The sequence below is a fragment of the Schistocerca nitens genome, chromosome 1 (genome assembly GCF_023898315.1).
Source record: "Schistocerca nitens isolate TAMUIC-IGC-003100 chromosome 1, iqSchNite1.1, whole genome shotgun sequence".
In the NCBI taxonomy this organism is placed as follows: domain Eukaryota; kingdom Metazoa; phylum Arthropoda; class Insecta; order Orthoptera; family Acrididae; genus Schistocerca; species Schistocerca nitens.
Genome location: NC_064614.1, coordinates 789,314,532 through 789,338,778, shown reverse-complemented (window position 1 = coordinate 789,338,778; position 24,247 = coordinate 789,314,532). Strand labels below are relative to the sequence as shown.

The 24,247-nt window shown below is 39.4% G+C and overlaps 1 protein-coding gene across 1 annotated transcript in view; it reads left to right on the top strand.

Annotated features, from left to right (window-relative positions):
- The window catches only part of LOC126262144 (protein BANP-like), a 215,570-nt gene extending 203,438 nt beyond the window's left edge, over window positions 1-12,132 (top strand). Inside the window, exon 8 of the mRNA XM_049958597.1 lies at window positions 11,279-12,132. Coding sequence (XP_049814554.1) covers window positions 11,279-11,536 — 258 coding nt within the window. The 3' untranslated portion in view covers window positions 11,537-12,132. The remainder of the gene's footprint in view (window positions 1-11,278) is intronic.
- The last annotated feature ends 12,115 nt before the right edge of the window (window positions 12,133-24,247 follow it).

The following is a 24,247-nucleotide window of genomic DNA, read 5'->3' as shown; positions in this document are numbered from 1 at the left end:
GACAGCAGAAATAAACAGGTCAGAAAATTAAAGATGTTGAAAACTAAAATGGAAAGAAGTAAGGAGCAATTACTGTGAAACAATGCTGAGACGGAAGGAATTAATGTAAATTAAGGCTGGGTGGGTGGCGAGAACCAATGACATGTTGTAGCACTAGTTCCTACCTGCAGAGTTCTTTGAAACTGGCGTCTGAGGGAAGAATCCAGAAGGTGTGTGTGGTAAAACAGGCACTGAGGTCATGACTGTCATATTGTACAGCATGCTTCGCAACAGGATATTGTGTGTTGTCTGTCTACACCCTCTGCATACAACCATTCATCCTGACTGATAACTGGGTGATAGTCATGCCAATGTAAAATGCTGAATAGTGTATACGTATATGTTTTGCCAGTCACAGGGCTGGTATAGGTGGCGGTAGGAGGGTGTATAGGGCAAGTCTTGCAGTGGGGACATTCACAGGGTCAAAAGCAATAGGGTCAGGAGATGGGTGTGGAAAGAGCATAGGGTCTGACAAGTATACTACAGAGTTCGGGAGTGAAACAAAAATCTGTTCTAGATATGGTGGACAAAATCTAAGACAGAATGGATTTCATTTCAAGGCATGAATTTAGGAAGTTGTGGCCTTGTTATAGTAGCTGATTAATACATTCCAGACAAGGATAATATTGAGTGGCAAGTGTTGTGCTCCAAAATTCTTTTTTAGAGGAATCAGCAGTAACAGGATTGGATGTGATGGCTTGGGAAATCTACTTCTGAACTAGGCAGGTTGGGTAATTATGACCAGTGACACGGAAAGGATGGCAACTGTTAAAATGTAAGTACTGTTGTTTGTTAGTAGGTTTAATGTGGTCAAAAGTGTGTAGCTGATCTACAGTCAGGATGAGATCAACATCAAAGAAAGTGGCATGGGATTCAGAACAGGACCATGTGCAATTTATTTGGGAGAAGATATTAAGATATTCCAGGAATTTTAACAGGTTAGCCTCACCATTAATCCATATGGCAAAGATGTCATCAACGTATCTAAAGCAAACCAGAGTATGAAGACTTATGGATCCCGGGAAAGCCCCTACAAGCAACCCCTGAAAAGGTCAGCATAGGAAGGAGCCATCCTAGTTCCCATGGCTGTACCCCTGACCTGTTTGTGTGTCTACCCCTCAAAGGTGAAGTAATTGTTGGTAAGTATAAAGTTGATTAAGGTGAGCAAGAAGGATGTCATAGGTTTGGAATCAGGTGGTTGCTGACTGAGGAAATGTTCAGCAGCAGACAGACCATGTATGTGTGGTATGTTGATATAGAGGGAGATGGCATCAGTGGTGACAAGCAAGGTATATGGTGGGAGTGGGATGGGCACGGATTTCAAATGGTCAAGGAAATGGTTGGTATCTTTAATACAAGAGAAGAGTGTTTGTATAATTGGTTGCAGGCATTGCGCATTCATCACCTAAGGCAGATATACATTCGGTGAGTGCTTTGAAGCGAGCAATTAGAGGACGGTCAGGATGATTGAGTTTGTGGCTCTTAGGAAGAAGGTAAAACATCATGCTGCTTTGATGAAGGACCTATTTTCCTTTACACATAATGTCAACTGGAAATATCACTTTGCTACCCAATCTTAAAACCTTTCCAACAGCAAACCTGACATTGAACCCTACCTTGAACAGTTCTGACCACGATCCCAACTTGATCCACTGCCACTACCTCAAAATCATCCCTTACAAGCCCCGCAAGAATTCCTCAAAGCCAGTATTGCTTCACTACCCTTCCTCAGATCCCTACAAACTGACGATTCCATCATGATCCTCCCAGTGGGAAAAGGATCTATCAGTGTGGTATTTGATTAACAGGAGTAGGTACTTGCTCAACAGGAGTATGTTAGTGAAGATCCACAAGCCCAATAATCCTGGCCATCCTACAGTTTCTGGCTTCAAAGTACTCACCTGCAATCCATAGTGCAAAGACTTCCCTCCTATATTAAATATACCAAACATTTCCTAGGTCATCTGAACTACGTGCCCGTCCCACTCCCACCACACACATTGCTTGTCACATTGATGCCACCTCCCTCTACACCAATATCCCGCACGTACATTGTCTGTCTGCTGCTGAACGTTTCTTCAGTCAGCACCTCCCTGATTCCAAACCTATGACATCCTTACTGCTCACCATAATAAACTTTATACTTACCAACAGTTACTTCGCCTTTGAGGGGCAGACATACAAAGAGATCAAGGGTACGGCCCTGGGAACCAGGTTGGCTCCTTCCTAAGCCAACGTTTTCGTGGGTTGTTTGTAGCAGCTTTCCTGGGATCCATAACCCTTCAGCCCCTGTTTTGATTTAGATACAATGATGAGATCTTTGCCATATGGACTTATGGCTAGGCTGGCCTGTTCAAATTTCTAGAATCTCTCAATACCTTCTCCCAATTAAATGTCACATGGTCCTCTTCTGAATCCCGTGCCACTTTCCTTGATGTTGATCTCATCCTCACTTCTGTCCACATTAAACCTGTTAACAAAACACAGTACTTACATTTTGACAGTTGCCATCCTTTCCATTTCAAATGTTCCCTCCCATGCAGCCTTGGAATTTGAGGCAAATATGTTTGTTCCGGTGAAGAATCTTTACAGCAATACACCAACATTCTCACCTCAGCCATCACTGGTCGTAATTACCCCACCAACCTAGTTCAAAAACAGATTTCCTGGGTCATCACATCCAATCCTGGTACTGTGATCCCTCCAAATAACAACTTCAGAGGACACCACTTGCCACTCAGTATTATCCTGGTCTTGAATGTATTAATCAGGTACTTCGACAAGGCCATGAGTTCCTGAAATGATGCCTTGAAATGAGATCCATTCTGTCTGATGATTTGCCCACCACATCTAAAATAACTTTCTGTGCCATCCGAATCTCCGTAATATCCTTGTCAGACCCTATGCTCCTTCTCCATCCATCTCCATACCCTACAGCTCCTACCCCTGTGACCACCCCCGCTGCAAGACTTACCCTAAGTACCCTCCTACCACCAACTATATCAGCCCTGTAACTGACAAAACATATACTATCAAAGGAAGAGTCACCTGTGAAATGAAACACGTTGTAAACCCGCTCTTTGTATGAGGGAGGGATCGTAAAATGTCTAGCCTAACAAGTAAAGAATGATAGAAATTTCGTAATACCAATTTATTTTTCAATATGACACCTGTGTACACTAATACACTTGCGGGCACGCTCAGATAACTTCTTCAAACCTTTCAAATAAAAGGTCTTTGATTTCAAGTGCAACCAAGTGTTCACAGCACCAGTCACTGCAAATTGTCATCCTTTGTGATCTTTTTTTAGGTTTAGGAGAAGAAGAAAGTCTGATGGAGCCAAATCCGGAGAATATGGCAGATGACGTAACAGTTCGAACCCGAAGTCACGCAGAGTTTCAAGTGTTGTGAAGGCTTTGTGTGCCGGTGCATTGTCCTGATGCAAAAGAACTCCATGCACCAATTTTTTGTGGCTTATTTTGTTTCTTTCTTCTCGCAAACAGTGCAGTAGGGTGCAATAGTATGGTACATTTGCAAGTAATCCACCATAATTACCCCTTCTGCATCCCAGAAGACTGATGCCATCACCTTACCGGCTGATTTTTGCACCCAGAATTTTTTTTGGGTAGGGGATGAAGGATGTTCTCATTGTTGTGACTGTCATTTTGTCTCAGGATCAAAGTGGTGAACCCATGTTTCGTCCATTATCACATACCTTGCAGGAAAGTCATCTTCATCCACTTCAAATTGGCGGATGATTCTAGGACCCACCGAGATGAAACTTTCTGCATTTCCAAAATGTCTACAAGAATATCATGAGCACGCCCATGGGAGATTCCAAATGTGGTTTCAATGTACTGCAATGTTGTTCAACAATCCTGCAAAATCGTGTCATGAATTGCAGTTACTTTCTGATCAGGGGCAATGGTGACACGCCTTCCATTCATTGGCGCATCTTCCATACTCATTCTTCCACATTTGTAGTCGGACAGCCAGTTTTTCACTGTTAAGACAGAGCACTGTATTCTGCATGTCCTCTGCAATTTCATTGGGTGTCATTCGCTTCAAATGAAGATATTCAATCACAGCACTTTTCTTGATTCTCTCGATATATGCCATTTTGCTTATACTGAGGTATATAACGCATCCTAGTGGCAAAACTAACAAAACTGGAACCACGAAATTTGACTTGCATTACCACATAGGGTCACCATAAAATTAGTTGGTGTTTATGTGAGACATTATGGTAACTATCTCGGGGTGGAAACTTTTCAGCGCCCCCTCGTAAACACTGTTAGGCATTTTATCCGGCATGACTACCACCCAGTTATCGGTTACGATGAATGGGCATAGGGAGATGGTGTATACTGGCAACACACAATATCCTGTAGCAAAGCATACTCTACAACATGACAGTCGTGACCTCAGGGCCTGTTTCACCACATGCGCCATCTGGATTCTTCCCCCAGACACCAGTTTCTCAGAACTCCACAGGTGGGAATTAGAGCTACGTGTCCTTGGTTCTCACCACAAACCTGGCCTTAATTTATGTTAATTCCTTCCATCTCAGCATTGTTTCACAGTAACTACTCCTTTCTTCACTCCATTTTAGTTTTCTACATTTTTCATTTTCTGTCCTGTCTATTTTTCACTGTCCCCCCTCCCACCTCTGTTACATACAATGCGCTTAGCGTTTCACGTTATCAACTTGTGCACAGTGTTTCAGCAGTAATCTCTGTCTTGCAGTTACCCTGTCATCCACCTTTCAGATCTCAGGTTTACAAATCTTGTCTGGTATAGTGCCCAACAATCAGTCTTTCGTTCTCATACCATCCAGGTAACTTCCCCAACTTTACCCCTTTTCCTAGACTGTCCAATCCTTTTCCTTCAACCCTCTTCCTTCCCCCTCAACTTTTCTGCTGGAAGGAAGAGCCACTGCCTTCAAAAGCTTGCATGACTTAAACGTTTGTGTGTGTGTGTGTGTGTGTGTGTGTGTGTGTGTGTGTGTGTGTGTGTGTGTGTGTACCTCCTGCCTCCGCTTCGTGAGTAGATTTTTTTCTCTCTCCAATTACATTATATTATCAGAAATTGATTATTTTCATTGTTACATACATGGTCTCACAAGGGGAGGCCACGACGTTGGGATCACAGATTTACTTCAAACTGTGTACACATTTAGTAGGCCATTAAAACATCATAATGAGCAAGTATTAATGTGCACTACTCTAGCAATTCCGATAAAATCGCAAGAGAAGTTTTACGCATCTGTTATGTAACAGATCTATATGCACGCTGGTGCTGGATATTAGAATTCATGTTGGTCAAGTGGTTAGGGTTCAGGCTTCGTAAAGTGGACATGTATGAGACTATGATTTGATTCCCACTTAGATTTAATTTTTAACCTACATTTTTTTCATCACTTGAATTATTTAATTTACAAGATATTTGGGAGGTAACATAATTAAAAAAAAAAAAAAAAAAAACACGTGTAGTTGCATAAAGTTTTAGTGAATTTCATGTTATGTGACTATTTCCTATTATTAAGTATAAGTTTGTATATGTGGAAGAGAACTAGAGACACCAGAAGGTTTCATATTAGTTATATAACGGTTAAACAGAGATTTAGGAACCAGATTTTAAGTTGTAAGACATTTCCAGGGGAAGATGTTGATTCTGACCACAAATTATTGGTTATGAACTGCAGACAAAAACTGAAGAAAGTGCAAAAAGGTAGGAATTTGAGATGGGACCTGGATAAATTGAAAGAACCAGAGGTTGTAGAGAGTTTCAGAGGGAGCATTAGGGAACAATTGACAAGAACAGGGGAAAGGAATACAGTAGAAGAAGAATGGATAGCTCTGAGAGATGAAATAGTGAAGGCAGCAGAGGATCAAGTATGTAAAAGATGAGGGCCAGTAGAAATCCTTGGATAACACAAAGAGATGTCGAATTTAATTGATGAGAGGAGAAAATATAAAAATGCAACAAATGAAACAGACGAGGGGGAATGCAAACGTCTCAAAAATGAGATCGACAGGAAGAGCAAAATGGCTAAGCAAGAATGGCCAGAGGACAAATGTAGGGATGTAAAGCATATATCACTAGGGGTAAGATAAATATTGCCTCCAGGAAAAGAAAACCACCTGTTTGAATATCAAGAGCTCAGATGGAAAACCAGTCCTAAGCAAGGAAGGGAAAAAGGTGGAAGGAATATATAGCCGGTGTCTATAAGGGAGAAATACTTGAGGGCAATATTATGGAAATGGATGGGGATGTAGAGAAAGGCGAGAAGGGAGATATGATACTGCGCAAATATTTTGATAACTGAAAGACTTAAATCGAAGCAAGGCTCCAGGAGTAGACAACATTCCATTAGAACTACTGATACCCTTGGGAGAGCCAGCCATGACAAAACTCTTCCACATGGTGAGCAAGATGTATGAGACAGGCGAAATACTCTCAGACTTCAAGAAGAATATAAGAAGTCTAATTCCAAAGAAAGTAGGTGCTGAAAGGTGTGAAAATCAGCGAACTATCAGTTTAATAAGTCACGGCTGCAAAATACTAACACAAATCCTTTACAGTTGAATGGAAAAACTGGTAGAAGCTGACCTCAGGGAAGATCATTTTGGATTCTGGAGAAATATAGGTGCACCTGAGGCAATACTGCCCCTACAACTTCTCATAGAATATAAGTTAAGGAAAGGCAAACCTCCATTTATTGCATTTGTAGACTTGGAGAAAGCTTTTGACAATGTTGACTGGAATACTCTCTTTCAAATTCCAAAGGTGATGGCTAAAATTCAGGGAGTGAAAGGCTATTTGTGCAGAAACCAGATGGCAGTTATATGAGTTGAGGGGTGCGAAAGGGAAGCAGTGGTTGAGAAGAGAATGAGACAGGGTTGTAGCCTGTCCCCAATGTTATACAATCTGTATATTGAGCAAGCAGTAAAGGAAACGAAAGGAAAATTTGGAGTAGGAATTAAAATCCAGGGAGAAGAAATAAAAACTTTGAGGTTTGCTGATGGCATTGTAATTCTGTCACAGACAGCAATGGACTTGGAAGAGCAGTTCAACGGAATGGACAGTATCTTGAAAGGAAGATATAAGATTAAAATCAACAAAAGTAAAACAAGGATAATGGAATATAGTCAAATTAAATTAGGTGATGCTGAGGGAATTGATTAGGAAAGGAGACACTTAAAGTAGTGAATGATTTTTGCTATTTGGGTAGCAAAATTACTTATGATGGTTGAAATAGGGAGGTTATAAAATGTAGACTGTCAATGGCAAGAAAAGCATTTCTGAATAAGAGAAATCTGTTAACGTCGAGTATAGATTTAAGTGTCAGGAAGTCCTTTCTGGAAGTATTTGTATGGAGTGTAGCCATGTATGGAAGTAAAACATGGATGATCAACAGTTTAGACAAGAAGAGATTAGAAGCTTTTAAAATGTGGTGCTAAAGAAGAAAACTGAAGATTAAATGGGTAGAGCACGTAACTAATGAGGTGGTACTGAATAGAATTGAGGATAAGAGAAATTTGTGGTACAACCTGACTAAAGGAAGGGATCAGTTGGTAGGACACATTCTGATGCATCAAGGAGTCACCAATTTAATACTGGAGGGAAACGGGGTGGGGTGGGGGGTGGGGGGGGGGGGTAAAATGATAGAGGGAGACCAAGAGATGAATATAGTAAGTACATTCAGTGCATAGGGATGAAGGTCGTAGTAGTTACTTGTAGATGAAGAGCTTGTTGCACAGGGTAGACTGACTTGGAGAGTTACATCAAACCAGTCTTTGAACTGAAAACCACAGCAACAACAACTATTTTAATTAGATGTAATTATTAGAATAAATATATTATAATTATCGACAAGTAAATGTAGAAACATACAGAGTTTTCTTGAAAATGTATGCCTGTCGTGATGGGTAATATCCCTTTATACAAATGCAATCGGGTAAGGTCCCGAGAACTACTTTACAGGGACCAATGGTCTTTGAAGTCTGGCCCCTTCAACCCTCACAAGCCAACCTACCAACCAACTACTTTGCACCTCGACACTTCGAGCTGCAGACAGAGAGGGTAGTCCCATTGGCAGTTAACTGTTTAGAGGTGAGCTGTTTCTAACGTAGCAAGAACAAATAGTGTAGGTGCGAAGTTTTTGAATATCACAAAATTTACTCTTGTACTACAAAAATTATGGTTTAAGCGAGAGTCGAACCATTGCCTCATACAAGTTCATTTTATGAAGCTCAAGTGCTAACTGCTAGACCACCATCAACTCTAACATCCCGCATCCATGCACGGGTACATAAGTTACATAATAGATTCATAAAACTTGCAATTTTTTCGGAATTCCCAGAGTAGTGCACCTTTTATTGCTTGTACATTATGTTGCTTTAATTGTGTGCTAAAAATGTACAAAGTCTGAGGTAAATCCATGATTCCACTGTCCTGGCCTCCGCTTATCAGGTAGCTTAAAGTACACTTGGGGAGTCAGGAAAGGGAGAAGTTTTTTCATTTGATCCGTTGTCCTCAAGATCAGGCATCACAGAGTGTCATAGGGAGTGAATTCGTTTGGCAATCAGGTACTGAAATTACATTCAGAAAAATTACATAACTGTGAATGTTGTCTGCATATTTAGATCCTTTAGTTTAAAAAAAGGCATATATTGCTCTGCTTTCAGATGGAAATGGAAATGCGTTTGGCGTCATTGGCCGGGAGGCCCCTTGCGGGGCAGGTCCGGCCGCCATAGCGCAGGTCTTATGACATTCGGCGCCACATTGGGCGACCTGCACGCCGGATGGGGATGAAATGATGATGAACACGACACAACACCCAGTCCCTGAGCGGAGAAAATCTCCGACCCAGCCGGGAATCGAACCCGGGCCCAGAGGACGGCAATCCGTCACGCTGACCACTCAGCTACTGGGGCGGACTCTGCTTTCAGATGGTTTATAATAATACTGTGAAAACATATTTTTTTGGTGGTGGTGAGGGGGGGGTACTTTCCTTTTGTAATTTACTAGTTTTAAAATCATTCTGAGCATCTTCAGCATGCAGAATGGTGTTGACTTGATGATCCATTCCAAATGCCACTAGGTATTGTGGTTCCAAAGTGGCTTTGTCATATTTGAGCATTTTGTGAATGCCATTTCCATCAGTTGGCACTCAACCATACTAAATACTAGTGATTGTGGATCAGTCAATAACCGATACACTCGAAGTTCCAAGTGGAGTTGTCACCAAGGCAGCCCCCTCACCTCTTAGTAGAGGTTGGGTATGTGACAGATCCCACAGGTACACTAATCTCTTTATGGTGGGAAGTGTTACTAATTTTCAGACAAGCCCTGCAGATCTATATACTGTTCACCCATGCTCCAACCCTGACCACCCAAAAGCCTTGTATAAATTGAGTACACACACACTATCTGCTCATCAAATCTGAGGCTATGATATTTTTAGATGTGTTATGCCTTAAGGAACTTTGTTTTCAAGTCCATTTGGTGTGGTAACCAGATCAGTTCCTTATATATCAATTTCATTATTTTTTATATCATTTATCTCTTATCATGTCCTCTTGTGTTTTAGTGGACCTGACACATTCCCCAAACAATTTTGCTGTTTGGAGTCTGATGGGTTGTTGGGCGATGAATGTTTCTATGAGTACAGTTTTATTTATTAAATTATATGTTGCCTTTTCACAAATTGAAACATGTCTTAACCAGCTGTTCCCATTGTGTAAAAGTTGCTTTCAGATTTATTTCTGTTACATTATTAAGGGCTACCTTACAGAGCACTCATCAGTAGGATAGTAGGATGTTGATAGCTACTAATGGTACAGCCTTCCTTCAAAGAATTGGTTGGACAAGAATTTGAAGAATTCATCTCAGTACCACAAGTAACATATCTGAGGCAAATATAACACAATGTGTGAGATAGGTTTACCTTAACAGCAATACACCCCATCAGCATAAGAGATTTGTACCACCATCAGAATCTCCGTGAAACCTAGATACCTGCTTTCCATGACACACAGTGTTTCACCGTCATGCCAACTTGTACTTGCCAAAGTATGTCCAGATTTTACAGTATAGAATATTAGCAAAATCCTGGGGTTGTTGATTGAAATGTCAACTCTTGTGTTAGCATGGTACTTCTAGGATTTGGGGAGGTATGCCGGTCCCAGATCAAATCTGCCTGGTGGTTTAATGATGAAGGCTGGTGTGCTGGCCAGTCTGAGTGTGGTTTTTCACATCCAGCTAGGTAAATACTGCAATGTTTCCCATTTCCCACCTCAGTTACTTGATTTGCAAATGCTGTGAACACATTCTCACATTTTCAAATGGAATAACACTAGTGACAGATACATGGAATACGCAAATTCTGTCCTGGAGGAAGGGTGGTGGTGGAAGAGTGCAACAGTAAGGGCATCCTGCCTCTCTCTATGAGTAACATTGCTAAGTTCAGATTAAAATGCTTGTCCCTGTGAAGACACGTGATAAGGCCAGGAGAAAGAAGAAGAAGAGTGGTTTGAAGTGTTGGCCTCTTTAACTTTGTGGCATTCCACACTCACCTTCTGGATACTTTAGCTAACTGCCTGCACGTAGTTCTGTGTGGGCACTGGTGTACAGTTTTACAATTGCTGTCGTGTTCCTCTTTTGAGGTTAAGTCCTCTTCAGTGAGGCTTTTTTCTGCAATAGTTTCAGAGGCAGCGTGTGGAGCTAGTAGTGGGGACCTATAGACTGACTAGCAACGGACTGACCACCAATAGACAAATATTTTGTTATATTCATGAATTATTTAGTTTCTATGTATCATTCAGGATGAATTAGTTCCCACAGAAAATGAAAGTATGTGAAGCTTGGCAGCCTTGACCTGCCTAATCTCAGTAACACAAGGTGTTCCAAACCCATATCCAGCCAAGACTGCCATGTGTCCTAATATGTTTGATATTTGGAATGACCCAGGGGCCGCATGTAGCATTACCAAATATTTTGGGCACACTGCAAGCATAAACCTCCACATTTTGCAGTGACATTGTGAGATGTTACCAACGCATGATACTAGAAATACAAGTAATTTATTTTGTGGGCTCTTTGTCCACAAACCACCGATTTCATTGCACTGTCAACTATTCTAAAAATATGTATGTGAGTGTAGAATTCAATGAAACAACAATGTCTTGTAATTCATCAAATGTTTTTCTGTTGTGATGCCTCTTTTCCCTTCCAGGTTCTTCATGAAAGTTCTCATATTCTTGAAACTGAAGAATCAGATGTACCCACTGATGATAGTCCACCATTGACTATAGTAACATCTAGTGGTAACGTCACTCTTGATGTTGCAGAAATTGCAAGAAATAACCCAAATTTTCTTGAAGCACAAGATATATCAATGGGAGCAGCACAATTATTGCAAGCTGAAAGTGAAGAAGAAAACTCCGAAAACATAATGAAAAAGAGTGGTTCGTGTTATATAGTCCCTGAGTAGAGCAGAAAGGAACATCACCTATGGACATTAAATGAAAATAGAGGGGAAGTCTCCTTAAACATTCAGTGTATCTAATGGGAAGAGTTTCTGTTGTTTCATTCATTGCAGGCAAAGAAAACAGCTGGTTTTTTTTTCAGTTTTTAATTCCTAATTATGACTGACAGATACTACATTTGTCTTAACAGCCATTGACACACTGTTTAACAAACATTGATCTGTTCAGTGCAAAAACTATATTTAAGTAAAAAATACAAGTGGCAACCATCAGTGTGGAGTATTATTTACAATAATGAAATGAACGCAAAAGGGAGAAAACGTATACTAGTTCATCAAACCTCTCAAGTGTGAAACTGTATTTTTATAATGTACATTTGAATTATATGTAGGTATTCCATGTTTACACTTTGATTTACAATAAATGTTTGCCATGTTTCATTCTCTTTATGACCCACACCTGTTGTTACATTAAGGAATTGGTTATTTGTTGCTTTGACAGTTTTTATAAATTGATTGAATAAATATGTGTATTTGTAGTGATTTACTTGCACTTCGAAAATTTTGTGGATGTTCTATTTGCTGTCTCAGTGAAGCATAAAATTCAACAATATTTATGCCATCAAAAAGAAAAGATTGTTAGTGATATTCACATCCTTGGAAATAAACTTCATTTATGCCTTTAGTTTTAATGTGTATTTGATATCGACAAAGAGGCCAAAGAGGCTTGGTGTTACAAGCCATTTCGGCTTCAATTTTTTTAATTGTTTCTTTGTTCCTGATTTGATTTTGTGTGCATGTGTAGTATTTATTCTACTGATCTATTGTAGTACACATAATATACAATATTAATTTTATTTCCAGCTTTCACATCACAATGTTCATGAAGTTACTTTCTGCACTCAAGAAAACTTTGTGTTTATTTTAATATCAGTTTTGTTGATTTATTGTTTTCTGCAGACGAAAAGGTTGATTTTTTTTATAATTTTATTCATGATTTCAGTTGTTCAGCAAGGTGCTAATCTGCAGATAAATAATTCACATTCAGAGCTTGCTCTTTTACCAAAGTGACACAGAAATCAACTTACAGGCTTCATTTATCTAGGTAATTAACTAGTTTTATAAGCATCTGAGAACTGACAAATACTGCTAAGAGTGGTGCTGCATTGTCAAGTTAAGTAAGACAAATATCTCCAGTCTCATGCTTGGATGAATGGAGTAGTGAAGAATCATCTGTTGAAGTGAACAGCTCAAAATGTTAGACCAAATTACATATTGATAATCACTATGACAGAGAGATTCAGATTTCAGTGTCTGGTTTGCACAGTATCTGTCATTTGACTGAGATTCCAGGGTAGTTCGTATCAGATCCATGTTCCTCCAAATTTCTTTGCAAAAAAGTGCAGGTGTGCCACAAAAACATTTCCAGTACTGTTCAGTACGTGCACCAATGAAATACTGTTAGGATCATTCATAAAATTCGTAAAAGTTTTGCTCTTTAGCATTTAATTTTTCTTTCCTGCATTTGACAAATTATAGTATTACACCAAACATTTAAATTTTGTCCTTTATTATCCTATATAAAAACAAACTCAGTCTGAACAGGCCATGAAGGGCCAACGATACCGACTGTCCACCATGTCATCCTCAGCTCTAAGTCGTAACCTGATGCGCATACGGAGGGGCATGTGATCAGCACACCACTCGTCCAGCTGTTATCAGTTTTCGTGACTGGTGCCTCTACTTCTTGATCAAGTAGTTCCTCAATTGGCCTTTCAAGGGATGAGTGCACCCTGCTTGCCAGCAGCACTTGGCAGACCCGGACGGTGACCCATCCAAGTGCTAGCCAAGCCCGACAATGTTGAACTTCGGTGATCTGACGGGAACTAGTGTTACCACTGCAGCAAGACCATTGGCATTGTCTTGTATAAGGCTTATTTCACATCTACCTGGGACCAGGAAGACGGCGCCAGTTGTGAGGGTGATGCGCCTGTGGGACATTTAACACATGGCCGACAGACGACGTGGACGGCTAAACAACAGCCGGGCCAAGGCTGTGGGATGCTGGTGGCCCACACTGCGTCAGCCCGATTGTGGTGTCATGCAGAAATACCAACACAGGTGGTGGGGCATGCAGAACAGTAGAGCGCTACACATATACCGAACAACTACCGTGTGCTGGCCAGTTGTGTTTTGCTTTGTTGGTGGTTCAGTCTGTTCTCGACATTGGTCTTCCGTGTCATGGTGGAAATTGATATCGAAATCCTTATAACATTAGTTCAGGAACGACCAGTTTTGTGGGACAAGACTTTAGGTACTTATGAGGACAGAATACAAACAAGGAATGCGTGGATCAAAGGTTGCAAAGAACTTAATGAAGGCTTTGAACAGGTGTGTGACAAAGACAGAGATGACTATGGTAAGTACAAATCTTTATTTTTTACCTTAAATACAATTGTTTTTACATCAGTGGCACATTAAATTTTAGATAATTGTCATTTCACTGATCCCTCAGGTGTCATAAAATAATGCTTCATCATTTTTCGTACATTATTGGGAGAAATTCCCCCACGTACAAATTCACTTTTTGTTATACTTTCAAGTCCAGTTATGGACAGAGTATCCTAGGGGCTGTAGCCTTCTTTTTTAACAATGGTATTGTGTAAAACAACACATGCCCCGACAATGTCCAGAGCATAATCGGGTTTTAAATTTATAGCTCTGTGGATAATCCTCCATTTATTAGTCGGTATCCCGAATGAACATTCTATGTAACTCCGGGCTCTTGACAGGCGACAATTGAACATACTTTTAGCAACTGTTAAGTGGTTCTCAGAGTATGGTCGTAGAAGGTGTTGATGCAGCCCAAACGCTTTAAAAAAATAAGGTACCTTTGGACTTACTGTACCACGAAGGCACCTGTCCTCGGGAATTACTAGTTTTTTTTTTCCATCAGTGATTTCCACAAGAACATTATTTAAAAATAGTACAGCCTGTCTCTTTGCCGTAACTGCTGATATCTACGTAGATAAAGTTATAATCAGAGTCAGCCACAGCCATCAGCACTATAGATTAATATCCTTTGTAATTGTAGTACATTGAGTTACATGGATCATGGATGGACAATCTGAATGTACTTACCATCTACAGCTCCAATGCATTGAGGAAAATTTGCTCTTTGCTCAAATTTTCCAGCAATGTTTTCAAAGTCATCTTTGGTGGGTAGAGGCATATATTCGCTGGCCAGTGTGGTCAAGCGGTTCTAGGTGCTTCAGTCTGGAACCGCACGACCGCTATGGTCGCAGGTTCGAATCCTGCCTCGGGCATGGATGTGTGTGATGTTCTTATGTTAGTTAGGTTTAAGTAGATCTAAGTTCTAGGGGACTGATGACCTCAGATGTTAAGTCCCATAGTGCTCAGAGTCATTTGAACCATTCGAAGAGGCATACATTCACAATGCAGACACCAAATAGGTTGGCACACACCTGACTCTTTTACTGATTGTGGAAATGCTTTAACCAGTGTTTTAATTTTTTAAGGTGATCACAAAAATGTACATCGTTTAGGATAATATATTTTTTTAAATTTTAGCTGTTGTTTTCTTTCCCACGCACATGATTGTAATTGCCAACATTTGTATAGGCTGGATACATTCTCAGAAGGATGTATTAAGGCGTTGAATGGAACTCTTCATTCGTGCATGTCGATCGTCTAAAGTTCATAAACTCATCCGAAAATAATTTTAAAAACGTATCTCATCTCCCCTTAATTCCTCAAAAAGAACGAAGAAAATACCAACTTCGTCTCTTCTCATATTGAGTGGATGGAACGAATGCACTCTTCTTCTTCTGGTTTCCAAGCGTCTGTACTAGAGATACCACACTAATAGCTGGTCGTGCTCCATTTGTAGTCGAAGTCAACTGAATGTGCACAAGGCAAGGAATGACAACATGACATGCCGTGCTGCTGTTGGGTACGTATGAAGAGGCGGTAGGTCCCATGTCGGCCCGGCAAAAATAACTGCTTGTTGGCTGCTGGGTTGATGTGAAGTAAGCCTAAGCTATCAGGGTTGCCAGAAGTTCTGTAAATCAGGAAATTTCAAACATACCAGGGAAATTTGGAAAAAAAAAACACTGGAAAAATATCAGTAGATGAAATTAAATGATTTGTTTATTGACATGTCATGCATCATCACTGGCTGGGTGCAGCTGAGTACATGCATCGCTTCCCTACTCCCTCATTCCTGTCGCTTTCCCCCCCTTCCTACCACTCCCCACAGCTTGCAGTCAGAGCTGCCACCACTTCACGCCAGCTACCGACGATAGGCAGGGAGGCGTAAGGAGTAGTTTGTTTGGATCTGATTCTGAGAGACCGTAGACACAGTGGCCAGAGATGGCGCTCATGTTCGCTTCAGTTGTGTGTGAGGGATTGTGTGAATGTGTGTGTGCTCTCATTTTCTGACAAAGGCTATGGCCGAAAATTTATTTGTGGGAGTATGATTATCTTTTCTACATGCCTGTCTGCAGCTCAGTGATCATTTTTACAGTTACTTGCTACCTATACACGTTATTATTGATTCTCAGAGTATTCACACAAGTTATCTGTTGCATGGATTGATCACCACACTCTCATTTCATCAACATGCAGTCTATGATTTGTGAATAGTTGGCCACATGAGTAGTTTTCTACAATGGGCGAAAACTACAGGCCATTTCTGTGGGTGTATGTAATGGAGCAGGCCTGACAATCTGAAGCCTGTCATTTCCCACTAATGTGCAGGCCCTGCCTGTCAGATCTAGTCTCACTGATCTGCTCGCAGACCTGGTCTGTTTGTGTGTGTCACAATTCAGTGGTTTATTCATGGACCCAGGACTGCGGTTCTCCTCAGCAGTTCAGAAGCCACGGGTGATGGATTTCAGGAATTGTGACTGTCTCACCACAAGTGTGTTGTATAGCATGGTGTTTTACAGATAATTTATTTATTCTATTACATTTTGGCACTTCAAAAGTAAGTTATGTATTAGAAAGTATGGACAATAAAAAGAGAAAGTTGTGGCAGTCGTTGGCAGTTTGTACACTATGTACTCGTATATTTCTCGAAAGGAAAATCACACAGTAATGTAAAATAATAGACATAACACATTTGGTAATAACCAACAATAATGAACATAGTAGAACCAACATTTTATTGGCAGTCACTTATAGCGTTGGTTTACATAACTCTTCTCCGCCTTATAAGTTTTTTTCAAGAGGCCTATTTTTTCTGAGGTTATTTCTGAAATCAGTAATAGGTATTTTAAATTTGTCTTGCGACTTCAAAATGTGTATTTTTGTCATCAAATGTGTTTGAAATAAAATAACATCACTGGACTTAATAAAACGTACACCATTTGGCTTGCCTTCTCCATCTAAAACAGTTCATTGCAAGAGGTATTGATGTAGTACTTAAGATTTTTGTTCACATCAGGAAATGCCGTCTGATTGCAAGTTTTTTCTTACATATTTCCTGATGTGGCACTATTGTTTCTTGTACTGTAGGTGCAAAGACAGATTTAAAACATCTTCAGTTATAAAGCAGCTGCGGACAATTTGGTCACATAAATGAAGAATTTTTTTCTGGAACTTCATTTCAAATTTTGTAGCTTAGTTTTTGTAACAACACTGTGGGCCACAGTTGGGGAAAGCTGCCTAGACAGTTTTCAGCCGTCTCTTTATGTGCACTAGTTTTTACATTCTTGTTTGTGTAATGCTCATGTCTCAATTTTCACAAACAAGGTATTTCATGGTACAACTGTATATTTTTCGATGTGGTCATTGGTCTAGGCCCTTCATTATATTTGTAGCAACTGAAACTTGCTGTCTCTTGGAAACCACTCACTCAGAAGTGGTGAATTTCGAGTAAAAGCTACAGTTTTCTTGTTAAAATTTACTTCCTTTGGCAAAACAGCATGGAGTTTCCACAATGTCACCTTGCTAACATTCAAATGCCCTTGTAGTTTTGACAGAATCCTGAAACTGTGTTTTGTCAAATGAGGAAATGTCATCAGTTTAGGTCAAAAGTGTATGAAAAATCTAATTTTCGGTGTAAAAACAAATGTGCAATTTCTTAACTTATCTTGTTGCAAAGCCACACTTATTCTCATTTCAGCAGCTATCAAAGACTTAAAAGAATTACGCATTCAGTTACATAAACCTACAGTTACTCATATAACACTGTAGGCTAGATAAGAAAATTCCACATACTTATCATGTAGAAAAATAGATATTTCTATGCTATCGTTTATCAAAATCTTGTTTCGATAACTCTGAGTGTTTTTGAGGCTTGAGGGATGCAGTTTTTTATTCTCGCATTCTGCGGGGGCAATCTCAAGGTTGGGCCTGCGCAAACAAAGGCAGGAACTGCAGATATCAAAAAATCCGCCGGAAATACCAATGGCTCATTGGCAAAATTATTTTTTGCGCGGTATCTCGCCTTCGAAGATGCACCAGCTTTTGATTGTTGCAGGAATGTTGTCAACAAACAACTTTCCATCCTCAGTCATGTGGCAACTCTAACAATGTTACAGTAGCATATCACGGTGAAACCAAGAACGGTGAAATTCAATGCTGAATGACTGGAGCTTTGAGGGCATCAAGGCCGACAAGATGTCAGAACTCCAGGCATATTGCACTGTATGCAGCAAGTCTTTCGCTCTCAGTAACATGGGGAAGATGACTATAATCAGCCATGTGGCTTTAGCATTTTCGAAATACCCTTGTGCAACTTGATGTTACGTATCCTTTTCTAATGTCAAGTTTTGGCGTTCATTGTGGAAACTTGCCACTATTTTTTTCAGTGTAGAGGGAGGATCGCACAAGCTACGCCTCGCTGCCCTGCTTTTCCCATGTTTCTGGTCTTCTTCACTCTTTAAGACGAGGGGGCTCATTTCGTTTATCCCTTCTCCATCGCGCGTGTGTTCTGAATCCGGAAATACCCATCTTTTGACAACCACTGTTTTTCCCCTGATAGTACATACCTGCCAACTCTCCAGATTTAGGTGGGAGTCTCCCGATTATTCCATTATTTCTCCTGATTTTAGCTAATGACCATCGAACCTAAAACAGTTGTTTTGAAAACTCATCATTCCAGTTTTTGTCAGTTGTGTAAATCTTTTGATTATTAGCCTTTTTGATGAGCATACTTCTCGGAGTTTGTAGAAATCAGGAAATCGCGCAAGACATGTTATAGAGTGTACCTTTTCCTCCTTCCTGTGTATTTTGTAGAACGTATACTCGTATTGCTCCGTTTTGTGCTCTGTTTGGACTTATGACTTACATTTGAGTGTTGTCACTATGCCACTGCTGCCAAGTTTAGTTGGCTTCCGTCTAAATCTGGTGGTATCGAGTACCTGGCTAGTGGGAATTCTGGTAGATTTTAAACGTATTGGGGTGATTTTATGGTAAAATTACTTATAAAAAATCACTTGATCCATTCAGCATACTGAAAATAGCACTATTTCATTTATTACATTACATTAATACTTATCCCATACCGGTAGATCATGAATACGACAGACATTTCATAATGATGTGGAATGTGTCAGTTTACCGTAAGTTTTCTGTGCAAAATATACATAAAAATTGATTTTATTACAGTTACTGCTTCGAATCTAGAAATTCATCTATTGAGCGGAAGAAGCTGTCATTCTAAAATTCTTTTAATTTATTTTTAACTGTTTTTGTTGGTTATCTGTCGGACTTTTAATGCTATATGGCAAATGATCAAAGATTTTTTGTGGCAGCATAATTCATCCCTTTCTGTACCAAAGTCAAATTTAACCGAGAATAGTGAAATTCATCCTTTCTTTCAATGTTGTAGCTATGCACTTTGCTGTTATATTTGAATTGGTATGGGTTATTCATAACACGTTTCTTAGGTGATTATATGTACTGTGAAGGCACCGTGAATATCCTGAGTTCCTTAAATAAATGTACGCCAGGTGGTGTCGGGGGGACTCGAGCTATTATTCTGATTACACGCTTTTTTGCAGTGAATACGATGCCATATGAGAGCAGTGAACGAAAATGGACATAGTAGGCCAATTTACTGATATATTTATCAACAAAATTTGCAGTAACCGTAATAGCGTAAGTAGCTGAACCTAACCGTTTCATCAGATCATCAATGTGTAACATCTATTAGCTCCCAAATTTATATCACTAAACATTTATAATACATGGTATTCTGTCTTCGTTCATGTATAGTTATACATTCTAGTATTAATAAATCTGCAGCCAGCATGCACTGTGCATACCTACAGTGCCGGTGATAATGTGGTGTTTTTGACTTTACTAGATATTGTTTTAAAGCTTAACATAGGTAAAGTAAACGCACAGTGCACCCAGAAATGTTGTACTAAAATCACTACGCGATATTAAATTTGCTAACTGGTTAGAAAGAATTGTTAGCGGTGACACGAAGAGCGTCTCGCAAACTTTGTCATAGTACTTTGTTAGCACCTTATGCTGACATATAAGCCATAGTGGGAAAATAGAGCCACGAGAGTTGCAGCACCCTAAATAAAAATGCCTTTCAAAACCGTAAAAGAAACTTTAGAAGTGAATCAAGCTAAGGGTGCCCCTGAATTTTTTCCAATTGTGCAGTCATATCATGGTATCATTTGAGCTGTATGTGAATAGATTCAGACAATGATGTTTTCATAAAATTTCAATAAATAGAATAAAGCGCAGTGAAGTTGTAAAAGTTGCACTAAAGACAATTTGTGGAAAATTTGCGGCCAGATATAGGTGACAACATGTATAACATTGACTTAAGGAACAACAACAATGTATTACAGTGCTGCAACCAATGCAATCATTTCAACGTTTTTGAAATCAGTCAACCTCAAACATTGTCATTCTGTTTTCTTGAAGCAATATTGCAACAATTTCTATGCATTATTATGTAAAGGAAAGATCCGTTATTTGCATTTTATAATATTTTCTATGAGGGTGGTTTGAAAACTTCTCAGATTCACCACAAGAGGTCAGCGCTAGCGCAACGAGTTGTTCACGTGATATTCTTTGGACTTTTGTATGTATACACGTGCCACGTCGGTGCTCTTGGAAGAGAGGTGTGGCGGTCACATAGCTCTGTAGTTGTTCCCCTGTAGTGATTTTCGAAAGTGGAAAAAATCGAGATTCGAGCAGTATTAAGTACTTCGTAAAGAAAATATGAAAGCAAAGGACATTCATGCCGATTTCCAGAATACACTGGGGGGCTCTGCTCCTTCATATTCAACTAATTCCAAGTGGATAAATGAGTTTAAATTTGGCACGGAGAGTTTAGATGATGATCCGCGCAGTGGTCGGCCAAGATGTGTCATTACCCCAGAAATCATTGCAAAAGCGCACAAAACGGTCATGGAGGATCACTGATTGAAAGTGTGTAAAATTGCCCATGCCTGCCAGATGCCATTGAAAGAATATATCACACTTTAACTGAAGAATTAGAAATGAAAAAATTACCTGCAAGATGGGTTCCGCGACTCTTGACACTGGATCAAAAACGCATGAGTATGGACATATCGGAACAATGTTTGGCCCATTTTAGGAGAAATGAACAAGATTTTTTGCGCCAGTTTTTGACCACAGATGAAACTTGGATGCACTACTATACCCCAGAGACAAAACAACAGTCAAAGCTGTGGAAACATGCTGATTCTCTGCCACCAAAGACAATTCCTCTAGCGGGAACCAAGATAGCACAGTAAGCCAGTTTCAAACTTGTTTCCAGATGTAAAGTTCAAGTTTATAAGCTTGATCAAAGCTGGAATATTCCGGCCTGTTAGTTGGATTCAAGCTTGAAACAAACATCAAAGTTGGCAGAGTTCAAGCTATATTTCAAGCTTGACTTATCAAGTTTGGCTCCAGCTGTATCTACACACGTGGAATACAGCCTGGTATTTACAGCTTGTTTTAAGCTACATAATTATTAATCTGAATTTATTGAACCTAATTAATTAAATAAATATCAGAATGGAAATGGTGTGAAAAAATTATCAAGACATGTATGTTTAAAAAATTTTATTTTCAAAGTGTTTAAAATTGTTTTAATTTAAAATTTAATTATTCTGAAGCCCCTCCGGCCCCAGCACACAGACCAGACCAGGATCAAATATCGCTGACTTCTGCTGGTATAATGCTCCTGTAACAGGTAAAAGAAAATGTTAGCCATACCTAAACATAAAAAATGTAAAACGTTGAAACTGATCAAATATAATTTATGCCTCAGATTAGCAAAATAACTTCAAACTCACTGATGTAGTAAGAATCATTAACTAGTATAAACGTCACTGAGTAAGCAGCAGCTTTTGGTGACTTCATTCCAAGCAGTTTTTAAAGTAATTTGAAATAACTTTTTGTTTGAAATTTTGAAAGTAAAGATGACATTTGGGTAATTTTGCGATGACTTCATGAAGAAGCCACACATCACTATTTCTAACAGTTTCAGGACCATTTAATCTGAATTATAAAGAAGCAATTACTTGAAATCATATACACCTCATACTGTAAGCTTATAAGGAAACTACCGTTTAGAAAAATGTAGACATTTTATTCTATCCACAATTATATTTTGGTGAGTAAAACTGAATCAAAATGAAATAAAAGATGAAATCGAAATGAATCTAAGAAATTACCAGTTCAGTGGAACTGAAATGTAAAAGAACAAAAAATGTTCTCCTTGTCATATTTTAATATTGCCTTTTATTAGATTTCAGCCACATTACAAATAGCCTAACAATAAAAGTAAGAAATACCAGTAGGCCTTGCAGTATTATTTCACCTAGGGAACAACAAAATTAAGAGCAATTGAAGACCAGTCAAAGCTACGTAAATAAAAAAGACTGACACCTATGTAGCGACTGTTCTTGATGCACTTTTCCCGTTCACCATGTCATTACTATTTGTATTAGCAAAGAAACTTTTCACACTTCATGATTATTCATTCATGGCGTGACACACGCAAGTATTTACAAGTAAACAAATGTAATAGGGCGATATATATAAAAAGGCGAGATTTTAAAAAGGTAAAATAACATTAAGTTTTAATTTATTGGTGCCACGTACTAGAGAGCTAGTTTAAAACGACCTCTTTTTGCTGAACAACTTGTAATATGTTTTCTTAGCTGGTAATCCATTTCACTTTCATCCAGGTTCAATTTTTCTACGTAAAAGAATATGATATTTCTTTACGTTACGTAATAATATTTAACATTTGTAATATTAACGTACCACTAGAGAAAAAATGCACCAGCGTGCCTGTAATACACTATATATCTTCTTCAGACCCGGTGTAGCAGTAAGGCAGGGGACGCCACACACTTTCCGAAATATTTTCCAGTATAAAACAAACTTCACAACAGTCAACAATCATTAACGCACGTCACAAAAATAAAATTGCCGTAAACCTAGCAGAGTCTGTGCAACTGCAAGGCTTATAAATGCTTGTGGCGCTTCCCGTGGACGTCTATGGAAACTACGCTGCGCGCGCATCTGCTGTACAGCCTTCCAGGGAAATTACAGTTTATTTCAAGCTTGGGAAAATTATTTTAATTCAAGCTAAATTTTTACAGCTTGATGTAAACTGTGTAACAGGTTGATTTTTCAATCTTGAATTTTCAACTGAACCTAAACTCAATATCCACCTTGAAATAAGCTGTGTAACAGGTTGATTTTTCAATCTTGAATTTTGAACTGAACCTAAACTCAATATCCACCTTGAAATAAGCTTGAGTGCTAGCTGGGAAAGGTCATGGCATCATTGTTCTAGGATGCGAAGGGGATTCTGTTTGTAGATTATCTCCCCACTGAGCAAACAATTACTGGAGAATACTATACTAACCTCCTGCACAAATTGCAACAAAAGATACGTGAAAAAAGGCCAGGTTTAACAAGGAAGAAAGTCATCTTTCATCAAGACAATGTGCGCCCGCGCACGTGCCATTGCTGTGGCAAAATTACATAAACTAAAGTATGAATTGTTGCCACACCCGCCTGATTCACCTGACATGGCTGTGTCAGACTTCCACCTCATCCGAAAACTAAAAATTTTTCTTTGTTGACGAAGATTCACTTCAAACGAGAAATTGATAGCCAGGGTTTGCAGGCCCGGAGGAAACTCATTTTCGAGATGGAGTGAAGGCACTGGAACATTGTTGGACCAAATGCATTAATCTACAAGGAGACTACATTGAAAAATAAAAAAAGTTTCAGTGATGTAAATACTTTTTTTCTATTCTGTTCCAAGAACTTTTCGAACTGCCCTTGCACATGACTAGCCTGCAATTCACACTTAACTGCCTGGCAGATTATTTCCTTAGCATTCTGTCTCGAATAGTGCACAGGAAAAACAAACACTTAAGTCTTTCCGTTCGCGTTCTGATTTATTTTATTATAATGATACTTTCTCCCTACGTAGGTGGGGGCCAACAATATAGTTCCGAAATTTTGTAAATAGCTCATGTCGTAACAAAAAACGCCTTTGTTTTAACGATTGCCACCCCAACTCGTGTACCATTTCCATAACACTCTCTCCCACATATCATGATAATACGAAACGAGCTGCCCTTCTTTGGACTTTTTCGATGTTCCAATCTTATCTGGTAAGAATCCCATAACATGCAGCGGTACTCTAGTAGAGGGCGAACAAGTGTAATATAGCAAGCTCTTTAGTGG